Raw genomic sequence first — 27,439 nt, forward strand, 5'->3', positions numbered from 1 at the left:
TGACAGACACTTAAGATGATCTAAACGCACACCCACAAGTACACAGTCGAGAACAGAGAGCTCATCCCACAGCGCTAGCAAAGTATCGAGCAGCATGCAGAGTCGACGAGCCGATTCATCTGCACCGTGCAACAGTCAGCTCCTGGATCCAGAGCCTAATGGGGACCACAAAACAGCTCATGCCAGGACAGCTATTTTTAGTTTTCCACTTCGTTCAGATACACAATATATCAGTCGTTTCCCTTCATTTGTCTGATTCAAAGCGACGTCTCCGGGATTCACAAGCCCTTGGCGGACAGTGAGACTGACACGCAGGGTTACCAGCCAACCGCGAAGCTTCTCCTGGGTCTCCTGATAATACCCGTCTAAGCTCAATCTGTTTTTTTGTTGTTGTTTTTTTTACTCTTCAGGGTCAAACCCCTCAAAACTGGGTGTTAAGCCATAGTCAGGGGGGACATGGATAGGAGGTAGCGTACATACATCATGTATGTGTATGTTTATGCGTACTTAGTTGTCATATTGGAGCCCTGCCCAGCTAGCTAATTCTGGCCCCTGTAAAGGCTGTGTGTGATTCTTGTATGTAGCAGCAGAAAAGGAGCTCCAGCGTGATCGAGCGCAGTAATGGAAGCAAATGAGAAGGCTTCGTTAAGCCAGAGCTAATCCATCAGTGGACTCGGCAGAGTGTGAACAGTGCTGCTTCAAGGTATCCAGTGTACCTCCAACCAAGTCCCTCCTACAAAGCTCTATCCCTTCTTCCCTTCTCAGATCTGTAAGCTGCATTTCCCTAAAGAAGGCTGCGGTTTTGGAGCATATGCTTGCCTCATCTCTATGGGATTTAGGTTACTGTACTGGGAATACTGGTGAGATAAATAAACCCAAGTCATAGGAAAGTGTGTGAGAGAGAGAAAGAGTGTGTGTGTGTGTGTGTGTGTGTGTCTGTCTGTGTGTGTGTGTGTGTGTGTGTGTGTCTGTCTGTGTGTGTGTGTGTGTACATATGTAGAGGGATATTTGAAGGCAGTGTGTGTGAGATGGCTGGAGACTGATGGGTGTGTGTTGTGAGTGGGAGGGAGGGAGGGAGGGATCGATGACGAGTGAAGGAGCAGTGTGTGTGTGTGTGTGTAGGAGGGGGTGTTGGCTTTATGTAACAGCAGCTGTTAGGGGCTCTGTCTGAGGAGAGGGAGGCGTTGCTGTGTTTGTTGGGCTGTCTGGTCAGTTTACTCACGTAGATGTAGAGCTGATAGGAATATTTATGACCTCCTGACACACACACACAAACACACATAAACAAACACACACACACACACACACAAAAGCCGTGGGAGGGAGGGAGAGGGAGAAGGAGAGAGCAGCAAGCGATGCATATATTACGATGCCCTCAACAAGGCTCGCACCGTGGGCAGATCCTGTGTTGCATTGTCTTATCTGCACACTCTCCCAGATGCCTATCTTCCCTCTGCCAAGGTGACCCTGTCTCTCTAGTGATGACACAATCATGACCAGGGCCCTGCATCACCGTCACACTGCTCTACAGCAATGCAGCCGCCACACTAACAGCAGCAGGAGGGGGGGGGGGGGGGGGGGGTCGGCTGCCCGGGTGGGCTGGGTATCAGGAGAAGAGCCCCATGGGCACACACATGCCGCGCCGCCCCCCCCCACACACACACACACACACACTATATGCCGTGATGCATCATTGTGGATGTAAATATGGTATGTGCGCCCACTGAACGTGGCTGAGCCATACAAGACAGACAAAGGATTTGAGCCTGGCGTCCAGTAGTCCACCAACCACAGTACAGCATTATACTAGTCACAGCTGCAACAACATGGTTCCTCGTGCTAGAGGGGGCTGTCCAGCATGTGTCTAGACAGGCGGGCGCAGCAGCTTGACTGCCAGGCCCTCTGCACTGTAGCGTGGCCACTGGATGGACCACTGAGTAGAAGACCAGAGTGTGTGTGTGTGTGTGAGAGACAGAGAGAGAGGATGCAACCCCACTGCACACTCTCATTAAGGCCTCTACATGCTTCTGCGTCACCTGCACGCAGTCCGCGCAGTGCAATACTGTCACAAGCACTCTGTAACTCATACTTCCAGCGTAGTCTAAGCGCAGCGGTATCGACGAACTTCCTTGACGAGTCTCTCCTCAAATTGGTTCATTCCACCATCTTGAATTAAACAAATGATCAATTCGATCTTCAACGAGGCTAACAAGCTACCCATCGCTACTAGCGGTATGAACTATGAACTTTCGCTTTTTTGAACGACTTCAGCTCCGCTTCCATTCACTAACCAACCAATCAATGGTGTACAAATCTACACGGCCGGACGCGCTCCAAGAAATCGAGAGTGAGCAACCCCCCACAGTACAATCTCCTTTGCAACAGTAACAACCCCTGGTCGCGTTGTTGTCTATGAAGCAGGAATTGGCCTTTAATGCACACACTTGAACAGACACACACACACACACAGGCTTAGAAAAGCACAGGGAGTACTGATGGGAATTTATAAGAGTTATTAATACCGATCCCATATCGATTCTGTTTATCAGTTTGATTCTTTATCGATTCCTGATCAATTTTTTATTCTGTGTGGGAAAAAAGTAGGGCTACACAGGTTCAGCGTCATCACAGTTGTCACAAAAGTTCTGGCCGCTATACTATCCCTATGGGAACAACTTCAAAGTCCAAAGTCCGCTGTCAGGCAAAATAGCCGTATCAGAACTATTGAAATATTCAAAATAATGTTATCATTACTTTTACTGCTGAAAACTGCCAGTGTTTTCTTCTTAGAAACAATAGTGTGTATGCAGTTAGCATCTGTTGACAAGCATAAACGGTAGTGCTTTAATGCTCTAATTTGCACTCTGAAATCAGTTAATTTACAAACGGTCAGTTAAAAGTCTTTACAAGTCTTACAAACTAACTATAAACATGGCGGAGCCCAACGATAACATCATTACCATCATTCCGCTGGCGGCCAACAATATTACGCTATTGTGTTAACATACATTTTCTGTTTCTTACTATAGTAATGTTGATAGTAGATATTCGTAAACTATCGTTGCCATTTTCATCTTTTAAAATTCATTCAAATGAACGTTAATTCATTAATATATATATATAACATGATTATTACCTGTTTTGTTGAACATAGATGTGTGTTGTATAATACTCTCTAGAGTACCAATCAAGCTGCAACCATAACGTTTTGCAACGACTTGCGCCGACATTTTTATGTTGGTATATTCAGACCCTCAGAAAACCGTCAGAGCATGCGCAAAACATGCCAGCATCGATAAGAGGAAACAATAACCTCTGAGGCAGACGATTCTGATGCATCTAACCATTTGTTACCGGTTCCCATCCCTAACAGGGAGTCAAAGATGGATTCTCTCTCTCTCACAAACACAGAAGCCTCAATCAGTGCCAAAAGAGACAAAGAGGCAGAGCAACACACACACACACACACACACACACACACACACACACACACACACACACACACACATCTCTCTCTGCAAGAAAGGCACATCAAAGCCTTCTCCTTCCATCCTTCTGTGGGTGCCTGTAAATCAAAGACACACACACACACAGAGAGAGAGAGAGAGAGAGAGAGAGAGAGAGAGAGAGAGAACCTGCAGCTAGAGCAGATAGGGGAGGTAAAGGATTTTGCTGTAGACAGGGGAATTACTCGCTTCAGCTCCCTCTGTCAGTGAGGAGAGGGGGATGACTGTTTACCCGCAGAGGAGAAAAGAGAAATTGTGTGTGTGTGTTCTGGCAGGGGTGAGAGGTTATAGATGTCTGAGGCGCTGCTTTCCTTCCAGTGTACCGTCTTCCAGCTCACTTTCACTGTCCCCCCCACACTGTTGTCCTCCCAAGGTGACAGCCACCAGCCAACCACCCCCTCCCCCTCTCACACCCTTTCTACTTTTACAGAGTGCATAGACAAGGCTGTTGGATAAGAGCCTGGGTCAATCTAATTCGTTGTAATGGGTTGCTGAGAGTATGTGCGCACACACACACACACACACACACACACACGCACGCACGCACGCACGCACACACGCACACACGCACACACTCAAAGCAAGCAAGCAAGCCCACATAGGAATGCATGTGTGAGCACGCACACCCTCACGATTAGGGGAGTGGTTAAAATCCCCCAGCACCACAAAGGATGTTTCCATTTCAGTTGAACAGTATCACATCCTGTGTTATAACTGTCCTCCTCATGAACATGAAGACTAAACTGGTGTCTACAGTCCACCCCTACTATGAAGTCATATTAAGCAGAAAGGAAGCCTATGCTATACTCAATCAATCAATCAATCAATAGCGAGAGATCTAAAGAGAACCAAGTGATGAGGGTAGATATTACCTGGGCGAGGCGTATGTACACTGCATGATGCAATAACTCTGATAGCAGACAGCGGCTGAAGACTGAGCCATATGTAACAGGGTGGGGTTATTGATGACTCTCCTTAATGCCGGGAATCATCACCATGGCAGCCTATACATTAACAGGGCATGGCCCCTTCACACGCCAGGCCCAATCAGCACGCCGCTGCAGAGCAAACAATTGTCAGAAGGCCTGAGGAGGGGCAGGGGGGTGATGGGTGAGGAGGGGAAGGGGGGTGATGATGGGTGAGAATACTAAGTGAGTCACTTCAACTGGTGATTGACACAAAGCCTACTGTTTACAGATGGCACTGAAATGTGAATCCTTTTCACTGCTGCCCCTCTTGTGTGTGTGTGTGTGTGTGTGTGTCCTCTTTTTTTATGTTTCATTCCTCTATTGGTTTCTTCCTACTTCTGGAAGCGAGCTCCACGACCAGTCCTGTAAGGGAAGAATTACAACCCCACCCTGCTGCTCCGATATTGATCAGCCTTCCTCCCTCTCTCCTCCTTTCATACCCCCTGCATCGATCCCACCGTTCCCTCTGAGCCTGCCAGCTACATGATTACACACAGCACGCGCACACACACACACACACACACACACACACACACACACCCTTGCACAGTCCTTGGGATGGATGTATAGCACTGAGAGAAACCGGCAGAAGCCTAATGTAGGAGAGCGAGGTGCTGGGGAACACACGCTTTTAATGTGGTGGGTGACCTCTGACCCGGAGCATGCTAAGACGCTAACGTTAGCCCAGGCCTGCTCTCTTTAACAGGTCCCTCTCACGGCGGTGCTAACGAGGGGCCGGGAGACTTCACAGCCCTGCTCCAGACACCTTGTGACGCTGTGCAGACACCAACGCTCCTTATAAGGGGCTGCGGTTGCAGTGGTTTCCAGGAAAGCTGTAGCCGAGGCGAGTGAAGGCACTTAGAGAGAAGGGGCTGACTACGTGTCACAGCTTACAGAGACAATGGAGTTTGATGACTTCATTAAAGACTGAAACAAGTGGCACTGCAGGAGGGAGATCTCGGACTGTGTGAGAAAGAAAAACACTCCTGTCCACTTGCTCCCGTTCCCATGGTCCTGCCCTATTGTCTCTCCTCTGATCCTACATAATCCTGTTCACACTGGTCCAACAATGAGCAGGAGTCCAGAGGTGCTGGCCCGGGCAGCATTAGAACAGCCCAACTGGCACTTCAAAAACCAGACCATTTCTCAACATTACATTCAATTCCATTCCAAATAAGGCTGGGTCGTCGACAAACGTGAGCAACATGGACAATATAGCCCAGCGCTCTACGTGGACCCCTAGCTAAAACACCCAAGCATTCCCTAATGGCATTTCTCTCAGTCTGAGGGCAGAGCTGCTAATAGTAGCTTAGCGCCGATGGTGGCAAATGGGGAGGGATACAAAGGCCTGAGACACGAGAGGGAAAACGCTACACAGGCGTATCCACTTAGCTCAGTGTAACCCCTCTCTGCCCTGTTCCAAAAGCCCCCGTTTACACTGCAACCTCAGTCTGACAGAGGGGGGGGGGGCAGAGATATTATACACGCCCCTCGCTGCCATTTGGCATTTAAATGCCATTTTGCCGTAGCGGTAGCAAACACTTTTGCACCTAATTACTGCAACAAGCCTGGTGCCGTGTGTCCAGAGCAGCGCTGGAGTCTAAACAAGCCATACGGCGTCAGAGCAGGCCCTTTGAAGCCCCCGCAACGTTTATCAAGTCACCTTTTAAATACAGTAGGAGCCCCGCAGCACGGAGCAGGGAGAGCGAGCTCTTCAGTGTAAAATGGCGGCAAGGCAAGAACACTGTTCAAACAGACGTGATGGACGAGACCAGGGGACCGCCGTGGCTGTGATCAATAATCTTTTTCCTGTAGCTCTTTTGTAATTTCCCTTTGTCTAGTGTTGGAGACAAACGGAAAATGCACAACTAACGACACCAGGTATGACAAGCTGGAAAAATACTATATTACAAGCTAAAACGCTGATACTGTACAGACCACTGTTGATGTAAGAAGATCCCTTGAGAGAAACAAGAGCTTCATGTCTCATTATCCCCTTAACCATAATATAAAATAATCTTGAGCAGGCCTGGATCCAATGTGGTAATTGTAGACAATAAGCTCTGGGTGTAGACAAATACAAACAATCACCAGGCAGACATAACCATTCACCATCCCCCCCCCCCCCCGGTGAACACCAGACACAGGAGCAGGAGTTCAGTGTGTGAAAGGAGTAGTTCCACATGGTGAATATGGCAGGGTACGGTAAGTGTGTGCCAGGTTCGGCTGTTCAGACAGACCATGAGGCAGAAAGAGAGAGCGAGCGAGAGAGTCACTGACTGTACAGGAGAGTGTACACAGACAGACAGGGGTCTCAATCACTCTTCCCCCCCCCCCTCCGAGTGGAGAGGCTCTCGCACTCATCCGCCAACTCCATTACCCCCGCCGACAGGGCTGCACATTAAATCATCCCATTTCACCTGGGGGGGGGGGGGGGGGGGGCGAGGGAGGAGGGGACACTGGCACGCTCCCTCTGTCCTCTTGCCTGCGTGCGAATCCACCACGGACATGTGCGTCCACGTGCCCACCTCGATTAATAATCAGCCGCCTCACCTCCAGTCCCAGAATGCTTGGAGGTGGAGATTCCTCAACACAGCCAGACAGTAGAGGAGAGGGCAGGGGAGGGGGGAACGCACAATATGAAAGATGGTGTGGCAAATGATGGGGTCTAGCCCACTCACTACTTTATCTTAAACCTATAAAGAGTTAATCACCCTTAAATGGGGAGGGCATTACAGCAATCTATAAATGGGCTGTTAAGTTCAATAGCCCAGGGTTAGATTCTGCTATCACCCCACTGCCCTATCACTCACTGTATTATTCCTCTTACAACACTGATGAGTCCATCTAGAGCACGGTCTTTCAAAAACTATGGTTATTTCAATTAGCCACTGAGAAAATGCAAGGGAGGGAGTTCAATGTGGATGCTTTCTATATGGATGGTATGCGCAGAGCAACAGCTTGCCTTGTAACTGGATGAGGCAGAGGAGAGAGAGAATTGACTTGGTTCAAATAAATGGGTTTAGAATTTTAAAAGACTTCCAGGGTTCAGTGGTTTCTTTTTAAATCAATCAATTAAGATCACTGAGGATGTAACAGTGGGCTTAATGACAGTAGTTTCTCTAGTTGGTACACAAGTATCAGCAGCAGCAACAAAGACAGCTCAGTTCAGCACCAAACCACTGCTGCCAAACCGTTAAGTACATTCCCACAAAAGAACAAAGAACGTGTTCATCCCAGGCAGAAGAAATTAACAGAGCTACTGAGGGGATGGAGCAGCCCTTTGAAGCCAGGAAACGTCTTCACCATCGTAGACGTGATTACGGTGTTCCATAGAATACCGTAGAAGACTGAGGCAATAATAAAATCGACGAGTAGCACCATAAAACGATGGGGGCCGAGATGGAGGAGAGGGCTCTGTGTGTTTGTCCTTTCAGAGAGGAGTGGAGAGGAGGGCAGAGGGTGGGGCGGGGGAGTTGGAGGTTGTGAGAAAACTGAGGTTATGACTGCATTGTTTATATGGGGGGATAGAGACAATGGGGTCCCAGGGTCACCCAGGAATAATAAGGGATCGTGTGTGACTGCTTATGTGCAAGAGAATGAGCCAAATAGTGTAATAATCTCGTCCCCCAGGCTCGAATTGCGAGTGCGTAGAGCCTGGTAACAGTGTGAGACTGTCTGGAACTGAGGGGGACTGAGTTTTACTGGGTAACATCAATTAAAAAACAGAGCGATTCACACGACAAAGGCGTGGCTCAGTGGCTAACATGAGCCCACTCATTTTGCTGAAAACATTCAGTATGCACAAACAGTGTTTTAGCCAGTGAGAAAATAAATCTTCACACTCTCCGTTTCTGGGATGGGGAAATTAAGATAATTAACACTACTCAATTTTATTACAGTCAGAGTGTCAGAGTTTGGCAGGCAAATATCAGCATTATCAGCAAGTCAGTGTCGTGTGTTTCTTGAGTGAAGAATGCAACACACTAGGCTCTTAAGGGTTGCACTAGATGGTGATGGACTGAGAGCTCAGCCAATTAAATCCAGCGGCTGTTCCATCCACCCCTGCCATAGGCTTCCAGTCAAGTCCCTTTCTGAGAGGCTGGGAGTACAGACGGCCCGAGAGAGAGAGAGAGAGAGAGACAGAGGGAGACACAGAGGGAGAGAGACACAGAGAGAGAGAGAGAGAGAGAGAGAGAGAGAGAGAGGGAGACACAGAGGAAGAGAGAGAGAGAGAGAGAGAGAGAGACAGAGAGACACACACAGAGGGAGAGAGAGGGAACTAGCTGGTGGGCGAGATTAAGTGTGTAGTAGTGTTTTGTGTTTAGCAGAGTGAGCTGTGTTCGTGTGTATGTGCGCGTGTGTGAGAGAGAGCACTTCCACTCCCACGCAACTGTGAATCTCTCAGCTCCTGTGATCCATTCGCAGTGACAGGCAAGCAAACACAATTTAGGCTTGCCCATCAACACACATGCAACACCAGTCAGAGCTATTCCGGAGCAGACTTGATGATGCACACATTCGCACAACGGAAACAAATCTATTTCATGCTTTTAAATGTGCATTTTTATGCCAGAGATGGCTTAATGAACAAAGCTCTAGCAAAATGTGCTACATTACCTTATTAAAGCCTAGCACACACATTCAACAAAATCACATTGCGGCGAGTTAGTCTACACACAGCCGGTGTACAGAACATCATGTCAAAGAGCATGCGTAAAATAAGATGCTACAGTGAACTCACGAGGGAGGGAGATTATGATGTTGTTTTAAGGCTGTTGGAGGCAGTGCGTTATAGGTACAAGCTGGAGACATTCCTGAGGCCTTGAAACAATCCCTTGAATTTCCTCCTCTCCTCTCCACTCCCTCCTGACCGATGCCCCCCCCCCCCCCCTCTCCCTCTCTCTCTCCCCCCCTCCCTCTTTCCAGCAGCGAGAAGGTTTGCGGGAGTTAATTTGCACCATGTGTTCTTTAATGGGGAGAGCGGTCCAATAGAAGCGTGTGAACCCGATACCACTGTAAATCTCTACTTCCACAGCTTTTTTTTTTATTGGCATGTCACACTTTGGACAAGCTGGAAATTACACTCACTGAGCTGAGAACCAGCAGCGAGACACTCTAGAAACCCACTTAAATGGACAAGGGGGGGGGTGAGTGGGGGGAGAGGAGGGAAGAGGAGGCAGAGGAAGCTACTGGAGGTGCCATGACTCAGGAGGAGGGGGGGTAAAATTAGCCGTCCATGTAAAAGCAGGGCCAATCCCATTAAAGCTTGACCAATCCACACAAATGTGTTTAGCGTCAGGTGCCTCAACTCAACACTGGGTGGGCCAACAAAAAACACATCTTCCGTACATGCTACATTCATAACCGAATATTCTGAGTAGGTAGTCTCTGTTAGCTCTGTGTTTGTGTTGTACTATGAACTAGTGTTGCATGGTAGCAGCGGTAGCACAATTGCACAACGATAACAAAAACAGTATGACACATTTGCATCAAAAGCCCTGCTGCCATGGCCGTATACAGCACAACATTGCGTCAAGTTGATGCACGTTTTGCTACTAGCTAGCAAAGATAGCTAGCAAGATGTGAGTTCCAGGTTGAGTTGAGAGGTATAGTTCAGAGAGGGACAATTTTCACATGTTGCTTTCTCAAAGTGAATTTAGAGACTGGTTGAATGCACAGTGATCCAATAGTGTTTGTTTCCCTTTTTCAGTGACACCCATAGGCGAGTGAAAGACAAATAAAAAATGTTATGAACAAACTCCAGATTTAAAAGGCACACATATAACACTCTGGCATGGTATCTAATCGTGGTACTGACAAAATAAATAAAGTAAACAATTCTGGTATCGTGACAACCCTACTATGAATACTACCCCACTTCAAAGTGTGCCTACCCTTTAATTTATTCTGCAACCCCCTCCAGAGGACTCTCATTTTAAGTGGGCTAAGGAGACCAGGTTATTGTAATTACAAACACCCTGTGATTATCTCCATATACAATGACTAGGTATGGTGTAGTGGAGCCATAAAGTGTCGATATTACCGGCTTTCTTTGAGTCGTGTTACATTTGTTTTTCCATTTTGCATCAAAGCGTACATCCGCAAAAAAAAGAAAAAGTAGTGTCTGTTTTTCCCCTTTAAAGATAAAACAGTGCGTTTGGCGATGGAGCTGAGCGCTAGTGCTTCAGATGTTAGTGAAGACATCAGAGGAGGCAATTTTACTTGTGATGTGCGACAAAAAGAAAAAAGAAAAAAAAAGAAAAAGAAAAAAAAGATGAATATTTCAATGATCCTGCAACAAGGGGTGAAATTAACACTCAGATTTTGGAAAGGCCCAAACGACTTTCAGTGCAGAAGAATACCTGACAAATATCTGTGTGTATTTGTGTGTTTACCACAAAAGCAGCAGAGCCAGGAAGGTAAACTGTAATGAAACACAAGGAGAATGGAGAAAGACAGAGAGGCTTTCTGTTGAATTATTTAGCCTTGCGTCAAGGAGCTACTATTGATTGAGCTTTTAGGAGTCTTATGAAAATGCTATGCCCCCCTCCCCCACCCCCTCCCCCAGCCAGATGCAGCCCCTCTCCATCTGTGAAGGTAATCACCACACAGCGCTCCCTCAGCCCAGTTCTGACCCCACACACACACACCTCCATTTTGATTCTAGCCCTTGTTCTTCTCTTTTACACCCCTCCCCTTCATCCTCCTATGCGAGAGAGATAGAGAGAGAGAGAGAGAGAGAGAGAGAGAGAGAGAGAGAGAGAGAGAGAGAGAGAGAGAGAGAGACACTCTGCTTGCCACACAACTGGTTTCCATAGCAGCGTTTAGCGAATGCATAAGGAGGGCTGTGAGAGGGAGACAAAAAAATACTATGTGTCCAAAACGGAGGAAAGGGAGGGGTTAGCGTTTGTTCTTGATCGTGCTGCTTAGAACAGCAGCCTCCTTACAGCGCTGTTATCTCAACCGTGCCATTTGTATTTCTTTATTTATTCATCGCTGTGCCTGTGTGTACAATCAATCTAAACGCCTCCCCCTAAGAGACGAGTGCAGTGGCTAGCCTGGAGAGGAAATGCCTGTCTTTTAAAATGCACCAACAGGCAAACTGACACTAGAAGAGGGCTGTTGCATGTGCTGCTTGGAGAAATGCCTGCCAGGACAAACAGCTGCTGCCCAGAAGACCAGAGCACCGTGCAGCATGGCTAAGGACCTAATGTCATTACAAAGAAAAGCATTAATGGTCCTCCTTCAATGGAATTTCAAGTGTATGGGGGTGGGGGGGGCGGGGGGGGGTTGGGGACGACGACGATGATGATGATACAACAAGCCGCATGGCCATTATGGGGGAGGCAATCTGATACTGCAAAAGCAGCGCTAAAGCGTCTCTCACTCACTGTGTAGTCACTGCCACAGTTTGTGGAGGAGGGGATTTTGGATGTCAAATAAAAGCAAGAGTATTCTAAGCAGAGTTTAATTTGTCCAATTGAATATTATTCCACTACATGTATTAGCACTCTTAGCAGTGCCCACACTGAATCAGCAAACAGCTCCTCATCTCCATTTTTCATATCAGTAAGTTGCCTTCGATGCTCAGCATGAATGTTCTTCTATGAAAATATGCTCATGAATTATATCCAGAGATGTACAAGAAAGCCAGGATGCTTCAATCAAGTAGCTGCTGCAGGCTCAGCCAACCAGCTCCCCCAATAGATGTCCTTGTCACTGCTGCTGCTTCCTCTGAGAGCACAAAGACAAGCAGACACTTAAGGGAGCTACACACACTGGCCACTTGTGAACACTTGCACCTCTACATGTTCATGCCTGTGAATGTACCGGCTTGCTTACAGCAGCTGAGTGGACCACAGAATAAAAGGGGAGAGGCTGAGCACATCACACACACACACACACACACACACCCCTAATGACTGCAGCCCCCTCTGGAAAGATGGCAGGGGCTGCCGCTCCACTCGATAAATATTAACAAGAAGTGCGACTGATGGCGGTGCTCACTGATCCATAATTGCATTTCAAAATGTTCTACGGAGAAGAGAGAAGCGGGTTGGCAGCTAGGGAACACAGCTTTCCAGGCAGGCACTAGAGAACTCTGATCCCTGTATAGTGAACCACTACCACCTACCATGATCTCAGTGGCTTAAGCTACTCACAGCCTGGTTGTTTTTTGACAGAAAACACTAACCATTCATTACAGTCTAATGCACCCATTACATATGCTCATGACTGCACACAACACAGGGCATTTCATCAAGGCCAGTTCAGGTTTATAGAAACTGAAAAGGAGGTGGGGGAGTGGGAGGCGTTTGTTCTTACATTTTTAGCAGAAGTAGCCTATAGAAGGTGACTGCTAGTGCCAATACTGCACATTAGCCAGTGGTTTTACATGCAGCGTGCACGGCTAGATAGCTCTCTAACAGAGGTGGATTCTAGCCTAATGCTCGTCACTATAGATTTCGTTCTGCTGGGCTGCACTCTCATCCATAGAAACCCCCCCAAAACTTTTCTTTCGTGTGCATATTTATGCACATATATTTGCATCTTTATCAAACATTTTTAATTAAGGGCTCTGAATCATTTGCGTTTGAAGGCTGCGTGATAAGCCCGCTAAGACCATCAGGAGAGAATTCTGTGCGGTGAATTAGCATTTTGTGTGTAACGGGGTACCGTGTTTACACTGCGATTGGAAAGCCTTCGTATTATAAGCCATATACATGATGTCAGCACAAACAACAATCAATAGGACTTCAGGTTTATAGCCTCTTTCAGTGTGAGAGAAAAGGAGAGGAGAGAGTGGCACATTCACATTGAATCACGGCAATTCATTTCCCCCGCAAGACAGCCCTATTGTTTCCTCCCAGATCTATTCAGGCTGGATTGATGTGCAGACAGCCTACCTCCAATCACTCGGGAACAGCGGGTAGAGACTTAGAGCTCCGTGGGCTTGTGTTAGACAAACACACTCCATCACAGGATCTACATACACATCAAAGCACTGCTCATACAACCTTGAGACGGCTACAATCTCATATACTGCTCTTAGATCCTAAGAACAGGGCTAAAGGAAAACCATTGGCTACTCCCCGTCATTCTAACTCGCTGTTTGTACATGAGCTAGAACATCCCTTAAGCTTGGTGGTTCATGGGAAAGCCTTATAATGATACTGATAATTGCATTGTACATGGCATCTAATTAAATGTCCATAAGCAGAGAAATCCTGGTGGAAGAGCACGGACGGGCTTCCCTCCAGCAGGAGCCCCCCCGGGGGAAAACGCTGCAATCACTCCATTAGAGGGAGGGAGCCGGAGCACAGCTGAGGTGGCCAATATCACCAAATGAGTTTAGCCACAGGGATGGAAGCATGGGGGGAGGAGGGGGGAAGGAGGGAGGGAGGGAGGAGGAGTACGCCACTCACAGGGCAAACACACATAATGTGGAACGGAGAAGAATGAGTATGGGGAGGAGGGGGGAGCTAGAGAGGTGAGAGGGGGGGGGGGGGGGGGGGGGGTTGGAGAGAATGTCAGGCAGACGGATGAGAGAGAGACTAGATGTGTGAGGGAAGGAAGAGGGTGGATTGTAAAGATGCGCCCGGTGGGCAGATATTGCTGATGATTGATTTCATGGCGTATTGTCTTAGCTGTTCGACCCGCGCTGAAATCTCCTCTCACATCAGACATTGTCTCAGGGCTCTATTGCTGTTAATGGGAGCCAGTCACAACGCTGACGCGAGCAGACACAGAGCTACACCTCACGGATGGGTGTTCATCACAATGAGAACACACACAAACACACACACACACACACACGGTTCAGTGCATCAGTCTCATGAAATATGGATTGTAAACAAATACATCGAGATCATACCGTCAGACGTAATCAGAGACCTCGCCCCTTTTATGAGTGCAATAGCAGGCTTCAGACACGACTTTGGCATACTGAGGAAGGCGATTTGAACAGGACTAGTCGTAGTGGGGGTTGGGATCAGTGTTGCTATTAGGGCTACATGCACTGATGATGATCATCTTCCTCCAACCAAATGACCATTATCGCAGCAAACCACCCACTTAATTGACCGGATCGCTTACATCAAAAGGATATTGTGCGCAGTATGCGAGCGCCTAATGACCTGGACATAGGATGGGCTAGAATTAAAGCTAATGGGGGCTGCGCTTCTATTGCTTTTCTATCCTAATTAGCATTAGCCTAGCACAGAGCACAGCGCGTCTCTCATTTCCCCCCTCCCGGTCATCTCCGCATACTACCGTCTTCACTGACGTGAAACCAGTTCTCATTCAGATCTATATGAGAGATGGGTTAGAGAGCAGACCAGCGTCAACAGTGGTCCTCTAAAAGCAGGTTTAGAAAACTGCAACAGGGTAGAACGAACGTCAATCACGAAAGGTGCAATGCACGTGCATCAGAAGACACCAACGCTGTGGGCGTTCTCGTGGGCAAGATGCTTCCAGAGACGACGGAGCTTCATCCCCGTGTGTTGGGAGATTGATGGCTGCATTCAGGATTTCTACACACTGCTAATTGGATTCACAGGTCATTAGATAAAGTACACGAGTGACGTTGTTACAGCCTAAAGACTGAGAAGGGGTTGGGATATTGATGAGGTTGTTTGGTTCAGGACCAATGCAATTTCCTCTTCATCGACTGCAGCGCTAAAGGTCCATTCTCTGGCCACAGAAAGCAGATCAATACTGTGTGTGGCAGGCGAAATTGAGGTTTGAGGAGGATGACTGTGTGAAAAATCAAAGGGATGGAGAGATAGGATTAAACGCCTGATGAGTGGCTCAGTTAGCTGGCTATGTCTGTGGTCTGAGGCAGCTTCTTCCATTTTCAAAATATGTGTTCAGAAAAGAACAATGTTACACTATTATGGTTGACCGGAAAAAATACAGGGCATCTCGTTTCTCCAAAGGGCAGGCGTCTTTGTCCCAATTATGAGTATGGGGTGACAGTTTGGGGTCAGAGTTGAACTGCTACAGCAGCACTGAAAAAACACACGTCCTGGAACAACAAATCTGAGCTGAAGTTGCACTGAGCTGCTTACAACATTATATAGCCCTCATAGCTGTAACCAAAAATGACACTCTGCACTTGTTTAAAAGCCACAAGGGCACTTGCTTTAGCGAGCAGACAAGTGGTACAGTCGGTATGCACACGTGCGCGCGCGCACACACACACACACACACACACACACACACACACACACACACACACACACACACACACACACACAGCCATGCAGATGGCTGTTCATTAATTACAGATGGGTAGAGAAAGAGAAAGAGTGAGAGAGGGCAAGAGAGAGAAGGGGGAGGGGTGGGTGGCTAATGGAGCCAGTGTTCCCTCTCTCTCTCTCTCTCTCCCTGGACAATTACCTCTGTTGGACCGAAACCTCTGCAAGCGCACTTAATCAAGGTGCAGATGAGACAAAAACACTCAGTGTGTTATTATTGGAGAGTTGGGGTTCCCGCCGTCCTCAGCAGTCTCTCCCAGCAATCCGATTAAAGCTATGCTGTGGGCCTCGATATGCATGCTTCCCTACAATAGCTCACCGTACACCCCCAGTATGCATGCCAACTGGCCTCCTAACACACCCACACCCACACTCACACCCACACTCACACACACCCCTGTGACCTCATATCATCACCCTGGCTGTTGTGAACCATTATCAGGCCATCTCCAGTCGCACTAAGCGAAGACACACTCATCTAGAGTTGGGGACTCATACCATCTTAAACAATGCTCGATTTGGATACAAATTTTTGCACCCCATCATGACGACACAAATATCCAAGCTCGTTACAGAGAGACACCTATCACACCAGAGTGAGAGAAAACACCCGATGCAGCTAGCGGGGACATTGAAGGGAGGTGTGTTGCTAAGAAAACAAAGTAGGCTCTCTCTCCCTACCCAACGAGCTCTGATGAATCAGCCCTTTTAAGGAGCAAATGAAGAATCTGATTTCCCTACTCAAAGAGGTAATCTAGCCAATTTGGGCTGAAAAGATATAATTTAAAGACATAAGGGGCTCCTTAATTAAGTAAATGAACTGTTCTGACAATTATCTTTGATTGCGTTTAACACAATCAGTTCATGGGTATCGGCTTGCAAGACCAACTAGATAGGCCTACTCATATACAGGCACCTTGATTTTTTTTCCCCATGCTTCACAATATACAGGTAACAATCAGGTAATTTAAAATAATAATAATAATAAGTATAATAGTGATGAATCCATATATTTCCAATTGCCTACATGATCAGTATTTATGATGTCATTTCAGCTGAACTATTAAGAACCCATCCGATGAATACAAAATATGACTGGATACATCTAATACAACAAGGCTTAGGAAAGCATTAAACAGTAAAAACAAGAAAAAGAAAGAAGTCTCTGTTCTGGGCGAGATGGCCCTCTTCCAATGCCTTCCACTCTTATCGGACTTCCATACCAAAAGTGCAACTCGGCATCTTTCTCCAAACATACGAATGGAGGCAATTAGTCCAGATGAAAGGCGTGTTTGATGTGGCGTTTTCCAGGGCCTTAGAACAACAGTGTGGCCTGGAGATAAGGCCAGCAGTGACTGAGAAGCCCAGCTCGGGGCCAGGGGCAGGGTGAGGGGAAGGAAAAGGCTACTCACCAGCTTAAAATCCTGAATGCTACAAATGAAGTAGGGGGTGTTGGGTCGGCGGCTCTCGATATATACACAATCTGGAAAGGAGAGAGAGAGAGCGAGCGTTAGAAACATGACGTCCACACTTCACTTATTCTTTCGGGTACTGCAGCAGCACTGTGTCAAAGACGCCGGGGCCTCAGTATATTATTTGAGGCGTTACCTCTAAAAAGACACTTTCCTTGAGTCAAATTCAATTGGAATGCGAGTAATAGGATTAAAGACTTTTGGAGCAGTACAAGGTTGCCTTTCCAAAGCAAACATCAGACCCAAGGGGAATTATGTTATTGTTCCACTCCATTTACACACCCCTGAGTGTCAGATAGCAGTACTGCTTTATCCTCCCCTCCATCCCTCCATCCCTAGCCATCAAAAACTCATTCAGTAACCATGGCTAAATACATCCAGTTACCACTCACGTTGACTAGTGTGCATCCCTCCCCTCCTTCTGCTTTTTCTTAAAATGTTGCCCAATTACATAACCCTCACGGTGCGGTGTGCGGCCCCGGTGCATTGTGCGTGTGAATAGGGGCACACTGGGTCGGCTATGCTGTTAAATTGAATGTGACTGGTGGTATGGCCAGGTCACGAACCCTCATCTCCTCAACAAAAACATTCACGCTGCAAAGGACAAAAACAGACAGCTACTTCTGCTGAGGAAACCATGGGGGGCGTTGCACAAAGCAGGGGCCACCAGCTAGCCAGCAAGCTAACTTACCTATATTTCATGATTTCTAAATTATGTTCATCTTCGTGTGACTATATTCACAAATAACTCCATAATTATTAGTTCACAAGATAAACATAATTTGGAAATCATGACCTTTTTTTTAATGCACATTTTTACTGATGGTTTCAATGATGCAAAACTCAAGAGTCCAACTCTTTTAAAAAAAACAGATTATCAAGCTGTGTGGCTTAAGAGGCTGAGCGTTTATCAAAATTAGCAGCTAACAAATAGATCCTGCTCTGTGAAATGCAGCCCTGGGTTCCCCATGCAAGCACACAGTATAACATTTTACTGAAAGTAAATCTTATTCTCAATATTGATTTTGATATATAGAACAGTTGAAAAGTGCCTTTGATTCAAATGGTAGACGTGTAACGGCCCAAACCAATTAGGTCCAAGCCTGATGAGTGGGGGGATTTGGCCTGACCTTTACCCACCACCGCCTGACTGGGCAGCCTCTGGAGCATAGCAGACACACAGCCATGGGGGAGGTTCTCCTAAAACACCAGCACCCTCTCTGAGCCTAGCATTTAGAAAGCACTGACATGGTCCGTGTTGTCTTCAACAGGGAGATGTAACAAGGAGCAATCTGGCAGTAAGCTTGCAAAGCTATCACAAAAAAAAAGAAAAAAAAGAAGAGAGGTCACTTTCCCAACCTGCCAGTACATCATCTGTTATTTATTTGTTTATGTCATCGCCGTTATTGATCTGGTTGCACTTTATCTGCTCGGTTACAGCGAGCAAAATAAAGATATTAAATAGCTTTGGCACCAGGCATGCGGTTTGTAGTGGCTGTTAAAGTCCCAGGGCTTTGTTTGAGCAGCACGGTGTAGCCCGGGGTGGGCCGCTTATCTCCTGCAGTCTCAATGAGGTATTCTGGAGGGCTTTTATCGCCGTCACTCGGCCTGTTTGTATGAGTGGCACCAGTCTCCGTCCCCAACCCTCCCTCTTTCTCCCTCGCTCCATTTCCCCACCTGGATCCTGGAAGTCATTTACAAGATAACATGAATGAAAATATCCATCAGTGCTTTTGTGCGACACAGTATGTGTAAAGAGAGTTGGAGGGAGGGGAGGGGGGGGGGGCTAGGGGGAGGAGGAGGAGAGGGGGAGGGCAGAGAACAAAAGAGCCTAATCTGAATGAGATGAGATGACATGTTTCAAAAGAGTCAAATAGGGGAATTAAGGCTTAGTGTCCCTTCACCTCACCAGCACATTCATTTAGAGTGGATGGATCCCCTGACAACACATCAAAGCCCATCAACAGGCAGAAAAAGAATCATCCAGAAAACAATGCCTAAACAAAGTGAATGATTTTAAGGGCGTTCAGTTCTGTATTTCAAAACTACCTCTGGGGAATAGCTGGCATTATTCCCAAAAAACTGAATGAATAACAGGGCAAATTAAAAAAGCATGTGAAACTTTAATTAAGGGACGGTTTAAGAAAACATTTTTACTGAAAAAGGGTTTACTTAAAATCTGGAGGAATAGTCTGTTGATGTGGGCCAAGCACTATAAGAGTCCATCCTTCAGGGCCCAATTCTGATACACATTCCAGCCATTTTGTACATTGAAAGTGGGTCCCCTCTATCAACCAGGCAAGGGGAGGAGGAGCAGCAGGGCTTGGGTGGGGGATGGGCGGAGGGACTTAAGTGTGGGCTATGTGAGGAGCCATAGGGCCTTTGTAGACTATTGCTTTCCTCCCCAGCAGCCATGAGGTCCAACTCTCACACAGCACAGGCCAACGAGGGGAGCGAGAGATTAGCAGCAAACTGCTAGAATCCACTATTGATCTCAACTCAAGAGAGGGAGAGAGCTCATTCCTACAGCAGAAAAACACTCTTAATGCTTCTCAAAACACAATTCTTTCGACCCGGGTTCCCCTGAAACTTGATCCTCCGGCAGCCATTGTTTCTCAATGTATTGTCCCTGCTTATGAACTTGAATATTCATGAGTGGGAGAGAGAAAGGGGGGGGGTCGTACTCTTTAAGTCCCCCCCCCCCCCCACACTCACACACACACACTCTCTCTTCTTCTCAGCTGTAGCTCATTGTTCAGCGAGCCATTCTCCAGTGTCTGTGAAGCATGTCTAATTTAAAACACACCTAGCCCAATAAAAGAGAGCCCTGCTCTACTCTCTGTGTCAAATGAGTTTCTGTTTAATTTGCTGCAGCACGAAGAGGGGGGAGAGAGAGGGAGCCAGACGTTGTTAGGTAATGTCGGCTTGCCTTTTTTATGAGCCAGCATGGATGGAAAGTAGTGACAAGAACACACACACACACACACACACACACACACACACACACACACAAATAAACAGTGGGAAGAAAATCATGTTTTGTATGCGCTCAGCAAAACAAACAGAGGTAAAAAAAGAAAATGTTCAGCTCATTAAATATAGAGCTTTTGCATAAGCTGTGCTAGCGGCCATGAGTACAAGCCATGAGGCAGAGCCGAGCGCACCTGCATTGTTAAAGGGAGCCAACCAACACTCCAGACAGAGCAGAGAAGAGCTTTGGCAAACTGGCCCCTAAGTTTACTGATCCTAAAATTAAAGAGCACAAGGAATGCAATAATGGAACCACAGGGGTGCAGGGGGAGGGGGGTGGGGGAGCACTGACAGACCAGTCGCCCTCAGTCGTTCTCACTCCTCCTCTCCCACAGGGGAGCCCCACAGACGCCCCGCTTTGCTCGTGTTACTTCCTGCTGAGCTGGACTCGGGCACCGTGGCGGGCGGTCCCGCTGCTAACGTGACATGTCTGCCCCCAGAGGGCCACGCCGTGACCCACTCATCCAATTGAGACTCGCTGCTCGACGAGCCTCTCAGCCGGCTAGAGCAGCAGACCCCCACGTCGTCCGACCTCGGCCTCCCCCTCGCATATTTTCATCTCCTTCCCCTCTTCCTCCCCAAGCCTGATAATCCTCTCCACGACAAGGGAAAAAAATACCTCAAGAGCAGATCATATCAAACCTGTGCTCTGGCCCCTCCAGTGGTGGAGTGGAACAGCTGACCGCCTGGCCTCCTGGTTAAGAACAGAGGGCCTCCTGGGTAAGAACAGAGGGCCTTTGACAAGCAAAGTCGTCTCAGTCTGCTGCAGCTTTCTAATTTGCAGTCGGCAGGTGGTTCGATTTCACAAAAAGCCCTAGCAAGGCTCTCCGTAGCGGCGCACCACGCAGAGGGGGGATCTTTAAAAATAGATCTAGGCCTTTACCAATTAGCAGCGTGCTACAGATTTGCTGCCATGTTGGAATTATGACATGACGGGTCTCGACGGCTGTCCTCCTCTCCTAGCCCGACTTGAGACGGAAAGGATGAACAAATAGAATGTGGAGCAGGAGAAGATCTGCTGTGGTAATCAGGCTAAGAACATCAGCAGTCTATACTCGTGTAATTCCAGCGTGTTTTCAGGGGGAAGAAAATAAAGACTTGTTTAAAGAGATTTGAAAGAAAATGGGTTTGAGTTTCCTTTCTTCTTTTTTTTTTTGGAAGACAAATCCACCCATCTAAAAAGGGTGTTACGGTATTCAACAGCAGGGGGAAAAGATAATTGGTTTTGAATATACTTTCACTACATTACAGGCTATGCAGGGTCAGACCAACATATAAGCCTATACCATTGGTCTTAGAGTCCATACCTGGAGAGCAGCCGTCAGTGTCAGTTAAGCCCTTGACACACACAGCGGAATCGGCAGCAGTGTGAGTTAATGAGTTCATGTTGATGCATGCGGCCCCCTTGCCTGGAACTCAACATGGCTGTAAAGCTCTGAGACAAAGACCAGGCATGAGTCACCCTGGTGGGGGGTTCAATTAATAACATGAAACACTGAGGAGGACAGGAGGACTGTCTCTAGGCCTATACCTGACCAATGAGAGGGAGCGAAGGGACATGCATTTTACATATAGACCGCTACATGAACAGGTTTCTGATTTAGTAATAGCACCATCAAACATGGCTACGAGGATTTGAAATGCTTTCCTTCTTTCATCAAAGGCTACTTCTGTTTGAGTAGGCTAGTGGTCCCTCTGTGCTACATGTGTGTTCCAGACATTCTTCAGCCATGTCTCTCACACACACACACACACACACACACACACCTCTGTGGTAGGTGCAGAGCAAGGTGCCAGCTGTCCGGCTCCCCCCCAGCCGCCAGCGCCCCCCCCTTGTCAGCCTGTCTGTTGGGAGAGAACAGGGAGAGGCCCTCCTCAGACCCATCTGTAAGGTCTCTAAAAGGCACGGTAGCAACAAATGACACTACACCGTCACAGGGGCCTCAAGTGTCGTCTTCTCCTCTTTAAGCCTGAGGCGTAATGAAGACCTTCCCGCAACACTGTACCACCACGCTCCTTTGACAATAAACAGACTGCTTTGGTCACGGGAGCCATGTTGTGTGGAGGAGAGACGGGAACGAGGCAGGTGGTTTCCATTAACTCTCTCCATTTTAAAATCCCAGTCAGTCAGTCCGTCGGAGGGGGAAGAGGTGGCATGGCAGCTGCAGTGTTAAGGGCCCCTACTGCAGTGGTTGTGTTCAAATAAATGGCAAGCAGCTCAGCTTTGGCTGAGAAGGACGGTGATGTGTGTGTGTGTGTGTGTGTGCGCGTTGCTGGGGTGTCTCCTATTGATCCCCCTGTGTGTATAATCTCCTGTGTGGATCTATAAGCCGGGCTGTGTAGAGAACCTCCGCAGAGCTCCGGGGAGGTTGGCCAGAGGAGCACTACTCAAAGCCCTGATCGATCTCCCAGGTCTGCCTGGGCCTCGCTGAACGCTGTCCACCCCCAGCTGCCTGCCATACAAATGGTCTCCTCTTTCCACCCACTGTCAGAGCAAAGCACACACTCAGCCTTTGAAACAGCAGCGGCCATGTATCCCCTTGTCTCTGCTTTCCAACCCAGCCCCCCTATCCAATCAATGCACGCTAAGCCCACCCTGCGAAAAAAGAAAGAGGAAAAAAAAAAACTGCCATCTTCTCGGGATAAAAAGGCTAAGCAAGGAGACAGGGGATCTGTGTGCAGAGGTTTCAATATAGCTTCCTGTTATCTTCAGAAAGTCATATATATGTTTGTCAGGCACTATGACAAAAGGAATTAAAGAGGTGTTTCAGCTCTCCCTCACTCTCTCTCACCATCTCCCTCTCTCTTTCCCTCTATCCCTCCCTCCCTCCTTCTCTGTCTGCGTAGGCTTGCTTAAATCCCTCTCCAAGGGTGGTCAGTTTTACATATTGTGTGTCTCTAGACGAGTATAAAAGGATTTAACATTTAGCAAAGCATAATCCATTCCAGGCTTTGTGTCTGCTTAAGCCACACATCAAATCTGATTGCAATAAGGCTTCTGCAAATGACCAGGAAGAGAAAAAAAATAACACAGCAAAAAAAATAAAAATAAAGCAATACAGCACTCGGCTACAGAACACACAGTGGTGCTGATCACCTCAGAATTAACAGGAGACGACAGCATGAGGTCAGTCCACGCCGTAAAGGACATCACATGTTGACAATGGGGAGGTCAATTAGAGACTGGTGGTCTGTGTTGCAAATGTGATCCAGTCCCATCTTTAATCCAAAGCTTTGTTCTTAAAGCCATACATGTGAGATCAGGTATCAACATCCTGTAAGGCTGTATTAGTGGTCAGGTTTCAGCCTGGGGGTTCAAAACAGGAAGCATAATTATTCCACAAACTGCTGCTCATTTTATGTTCACTCGGATATCAATATTAGCTGGAGATAATCTGCAAAGACGGGTTGACTTTGTTTATGCCTTCTGAATGTTTCATTGAAGTGACTGATTGCCGTCCCGTTTTCCCCGCATGGTTGACTATGACACAAAGCAGTGGTGCGCTCTCCATTAAACATTAAATGCAGAGAAAAGGTTCAATAGAGTCCATGTCAGGGAACAAGGCTTCACTTACTGTGGTGGAGCGACAGCTTTTTCTAGGACCTTACAGATACCGGCAGAGAGATAATTCTGAGAACAAGATTACACTGGGGAGCCGGGGGGGGGGATGGTAGAGGGAAGGGTCTGTGTGTGTGTGTGTGTGTGTGTGTGTCTCTCTGCATGTTCCATGGGGGCAGCACTGTCTTTAGCAGTAAAAAAGGGGGGGGGGGAGGGGGAGCGATGGAGAGGGGAATAACACATTGGCGGTAATTTTCAATGTCTTCACATTAAATAACTAAGCATCGCGACCGCACTGCTACTTGACCTTTCCATTCCTGCTAGATAAATGAAAGACATGCCAGTGATGATTTAAGCCCACGGGGCTAGTGGATGCAATAGAGAGCAGACTTCACTGCAGAGCTAGCTCTGCCTTGTGCCGGAGTGTTGACATTTCCCCCTTAGTCGGGTGTACAACCATTTTATAAACAGAGGGTGAAAAAGAGGCCATGTTTACAGCTGGGGAAAAGGTTACGTCTCTTTTTAGTTTCCCTCACCGTCGTGTATAATAAAGAGATCCTATACCACACGCCAAGAAAAGAAGTCTGCCTTTGCAGATGACTGAATACTTCACACATGAATCACTTCATATTAGGGATGCACCGAACATTCGGCCACCGAATGTATTCGGCCGAATATCGCAAAATAAAGCACATTCGGTATTCGGCCGAATGTGTGAAAACACCGAATGTTTACAACCGAATAGTGGGCGTGTTTTGATGACGCAATCAAACAGTGTAAGCATCCCATGCTGCTCGGCGAATGAGACGAAGAGCCCAAATCGAACGTATAACGAGTTGTTTGTCCGTGAATAACACCGGCTATGCCCGGGGTAGAAACACAAGACTATGCTGGATAAGGTCCTTAGGTCATCACGGTCATTTTAAGCCGTCAACCAGCCCTCTACGACCCCGGGAAGTGATGTTAAAAGTGAAGTTACTTCTGTTCAACTGGCTAAGCTAAACATCGCTAATCGCCATTACTTTTTAAAGTCACAAGCGCCCTTTTTTCATCTAGTGTTCAATACTTTTTCCCTGTTTCATTCCACTTTATTACACATAACTTTATTTACATATGGACTTAAATATTTAGATTTTTTGTCTGGATTGTTTGAGTTAATACCAACGTTAGATTTGCAGCCCATTCCTTGGCCAGAGCCTTCAGCAGTTTGGGCATCGATGAACCTGCCACTTTTCCTGAATAAGTAGGCTTATATTGTTTTAAAGGGCAGCCAGTTATTCATTTGTTTTATTTATCCCTATGCACATTTTTGTTATATATTGTGTAACTGACATGCCATAGCTGACAAGCTACACATACATAAGTTATATACATACGTTATACAGACAGATTTAATTTGAGCAGTCAGTCAAGTATAGGCATAATGTTGTTTGTTTGTTTTCTAATGTTTTGTTAAAATGAAAAAAGTTTAAAACATTTTGTTAAAATGTTAAATATGGTCTTTTACGAAAAGAAGTAGCCTAGTAAAAAGTAGGCTCAAAGCACTTTTATCCCAATGCACTTTTTTGTTGTAGGCCTACAAAGATTTTCTTTCAGCAGCTATTCAGGGAAAACAAAAACATTTAATTTGACTGATTTATTTTATTTATTGTGCTTTGTTGGTATAGACTGATGTCTGCTGGAATGTTCAATAAAAGTAATTTTTTTTCAATCTCAATTTCTTTCTTTGAGAAGCATGAATAAAAAGCAAAATGTATTTAGTTTATGCAATGATAAAATTAAAAACTGCCGATACACATTCGGTATTCGGTATTCGGTATTCGGCCAAGTGTTTCCTTAAATTCGGCTTCGGCCAAGAATTTTCATTTCGGTGCATCCCTACTTCATATCATAATCATATCATTATCACAATTGTTGTCTGTATAGGATCATCAAAGTACCACTTCGGTTTATTGACTTCCAAGGAAAGAGAATAGCTTGTGAGTCTACTTGAGGGGATTGGTCTAAATTCGACTAGGCCTATAGCCTAGAGAACAATTCTGATTTAACTGAAAATCTGCTTCTTTCTAAAAACTTATAACCAATCCAAGTTAATCCAAGGAAAGAAAACAGAAATTGAGCTATTAAACTGCTCATCCAGCTGTGAGACGCACACCAAACAAGCAACGCATCACATCAAAAAGGAAACAAAACACTTTAGCCAGCCTACACAGATACAATTTTAGAGTGCAAAGCCTCTAAGATTCCCAGTCTCTTCACACAACGCAATAAACAAAGCCATCAAGTGGTTTGCTATTTTAGGATAGGACAAAAAACGTCAAATGTGTATCTTTGAAGAAGATACTTTGAATTCACCAAAACAGTTGTCTGACATGATACAAGGAAGAGATAATCTGACATAAGACTTGAATTGGCCGTTGACAAAAGAAATATGTGAGTCATGTCACTCAGTCGCTAGTTACATCTTCAAAAACTACTTTCTCAAATCTGACCTTCAACCAGTCGTACTATTTTCCAAAATGTCACATGATTTTCACAGGAAGTGTTTGCTCACATTTCTTAAAGTGTTCATGTGTACATCACTTCAGAATCTGACTTCAATAGCTAGCTAGATTAACTTTTTGACATTAGCTCGACGTATCCCTAACATCAAGATATTTACAACAAACAAACTCAGTGCCTTGATAGCACAACATGCTGCTGCCTGCCAATGGGATTAAGGGACTTACCGCCAGGTCTGTAAACAACGTCATCTTCTGTGATGAAGGAGGTGATCTCTCCGTTCTCCGTGCGCTCGTAGCGGGACTTCTTCTTGGGCTGTTTCTTCTTGCCCTTCTTGCCGAGCTCTTCTGCGGTGGCACCGGCATTCTCATTGTCCTCGTCCTCACTGTGGTCGCTCTCCGCATAGTTCTTAGCGCCGCCTTCCAGCGTGCAGCTACGGCGGGGCCGGGCGCTCTCGCACTCCCTGGCCTTGTCTCTCTTGTCCCGGTCTCTGTCTCTGTCTCTGTCCCTGTCCTTCTCCTTGTCCGGCTTCTCTTTGTCGGCGGTCATGATTCGCCACGTGCCTTCCTCAGTCCTCTCACGGCTGGGCCTCCGTGAAAGGTAGACTGTGAGCCTGGGCTTCAGTCTTCTGAATTTACCAATCAAATCCAGGGAAAATTCGGCCACACCAACAACCCCAGTGTTTCACAAAAGCTGCACACAAAGACACAGAGAAAGGGAAATTAATAACAGGGCAATGTCAATGTTCAATGAAAATGTTTCTTTTCTTTCTTTCTTTCTTTTATGAATGAAAATAAAATGTAACTAGCCACGTTTTGTGAGTGAACGTCTACAGGACAACATTCTAGAGGAAGCTGAAAATGATATGTAGTAAGTTAGATTAGAGCCAATAGTTGACAGGCAATGAGCTGTGCTGGCACTCCTTAACCTCAGTGTAATTGTTAGCACTCCCCTCCACAGCCATGAATACTCAAGAGGGCTCTGTGCAGCTCTATCAAAAGCACACAACCTTCAAGCTGTCTTTCTATTCCTCAGCTCATTTATGAGGAGGGAAAAGGGAGAGTGAGACAGAGAAAGAAAAAGAGGCGCTGCTTGTATTCCCACACGATGACCTGAACAGGATGCCCCACTGTATTTACCT

At 46.7% G+C, this 27,439-nt stretch overlaps 1 protein-coding gene across 1 annotated transcript in view; it reads right to left on the reverse strand.

Moving 5' to 3' along the window:
• The window catches only part of rerea (arginine-glutamic acid dipeptide (RE) repeats a), a gene marked incomplete at its 5' end in the record, with an annotated part of 72,112 nt that extends 45,265 nt beyond the window's left edge, over positions 1-26,847 (reverse strand). Inside the window, 2 exon segments of the mRNA XM_080535036.1 lie at positions 17,148-17,218; positions 26,526-26,847. Coding sequence (XP_080391162.1) covers positions 17,148-17,218; positions 26,526-26,847 — 393 coding nt within the window.
• Positions 26,848-27,439: the final 592 nt, after the last annotated feature.

The sequence above is a fragment of the Nansenia antarctica genome, assembly GCF_963989245.1.
Source record: "Nansenia antarctica genome assembly, chromosome: 6".
Classification (NCBI taxonomy): domain Eukaryota; kingdom Metazoa; phylum Chordata; class Actinopteri; order Argentiniformes; family Microstomatidae; genus Nansenia; species Nansenia antarctica.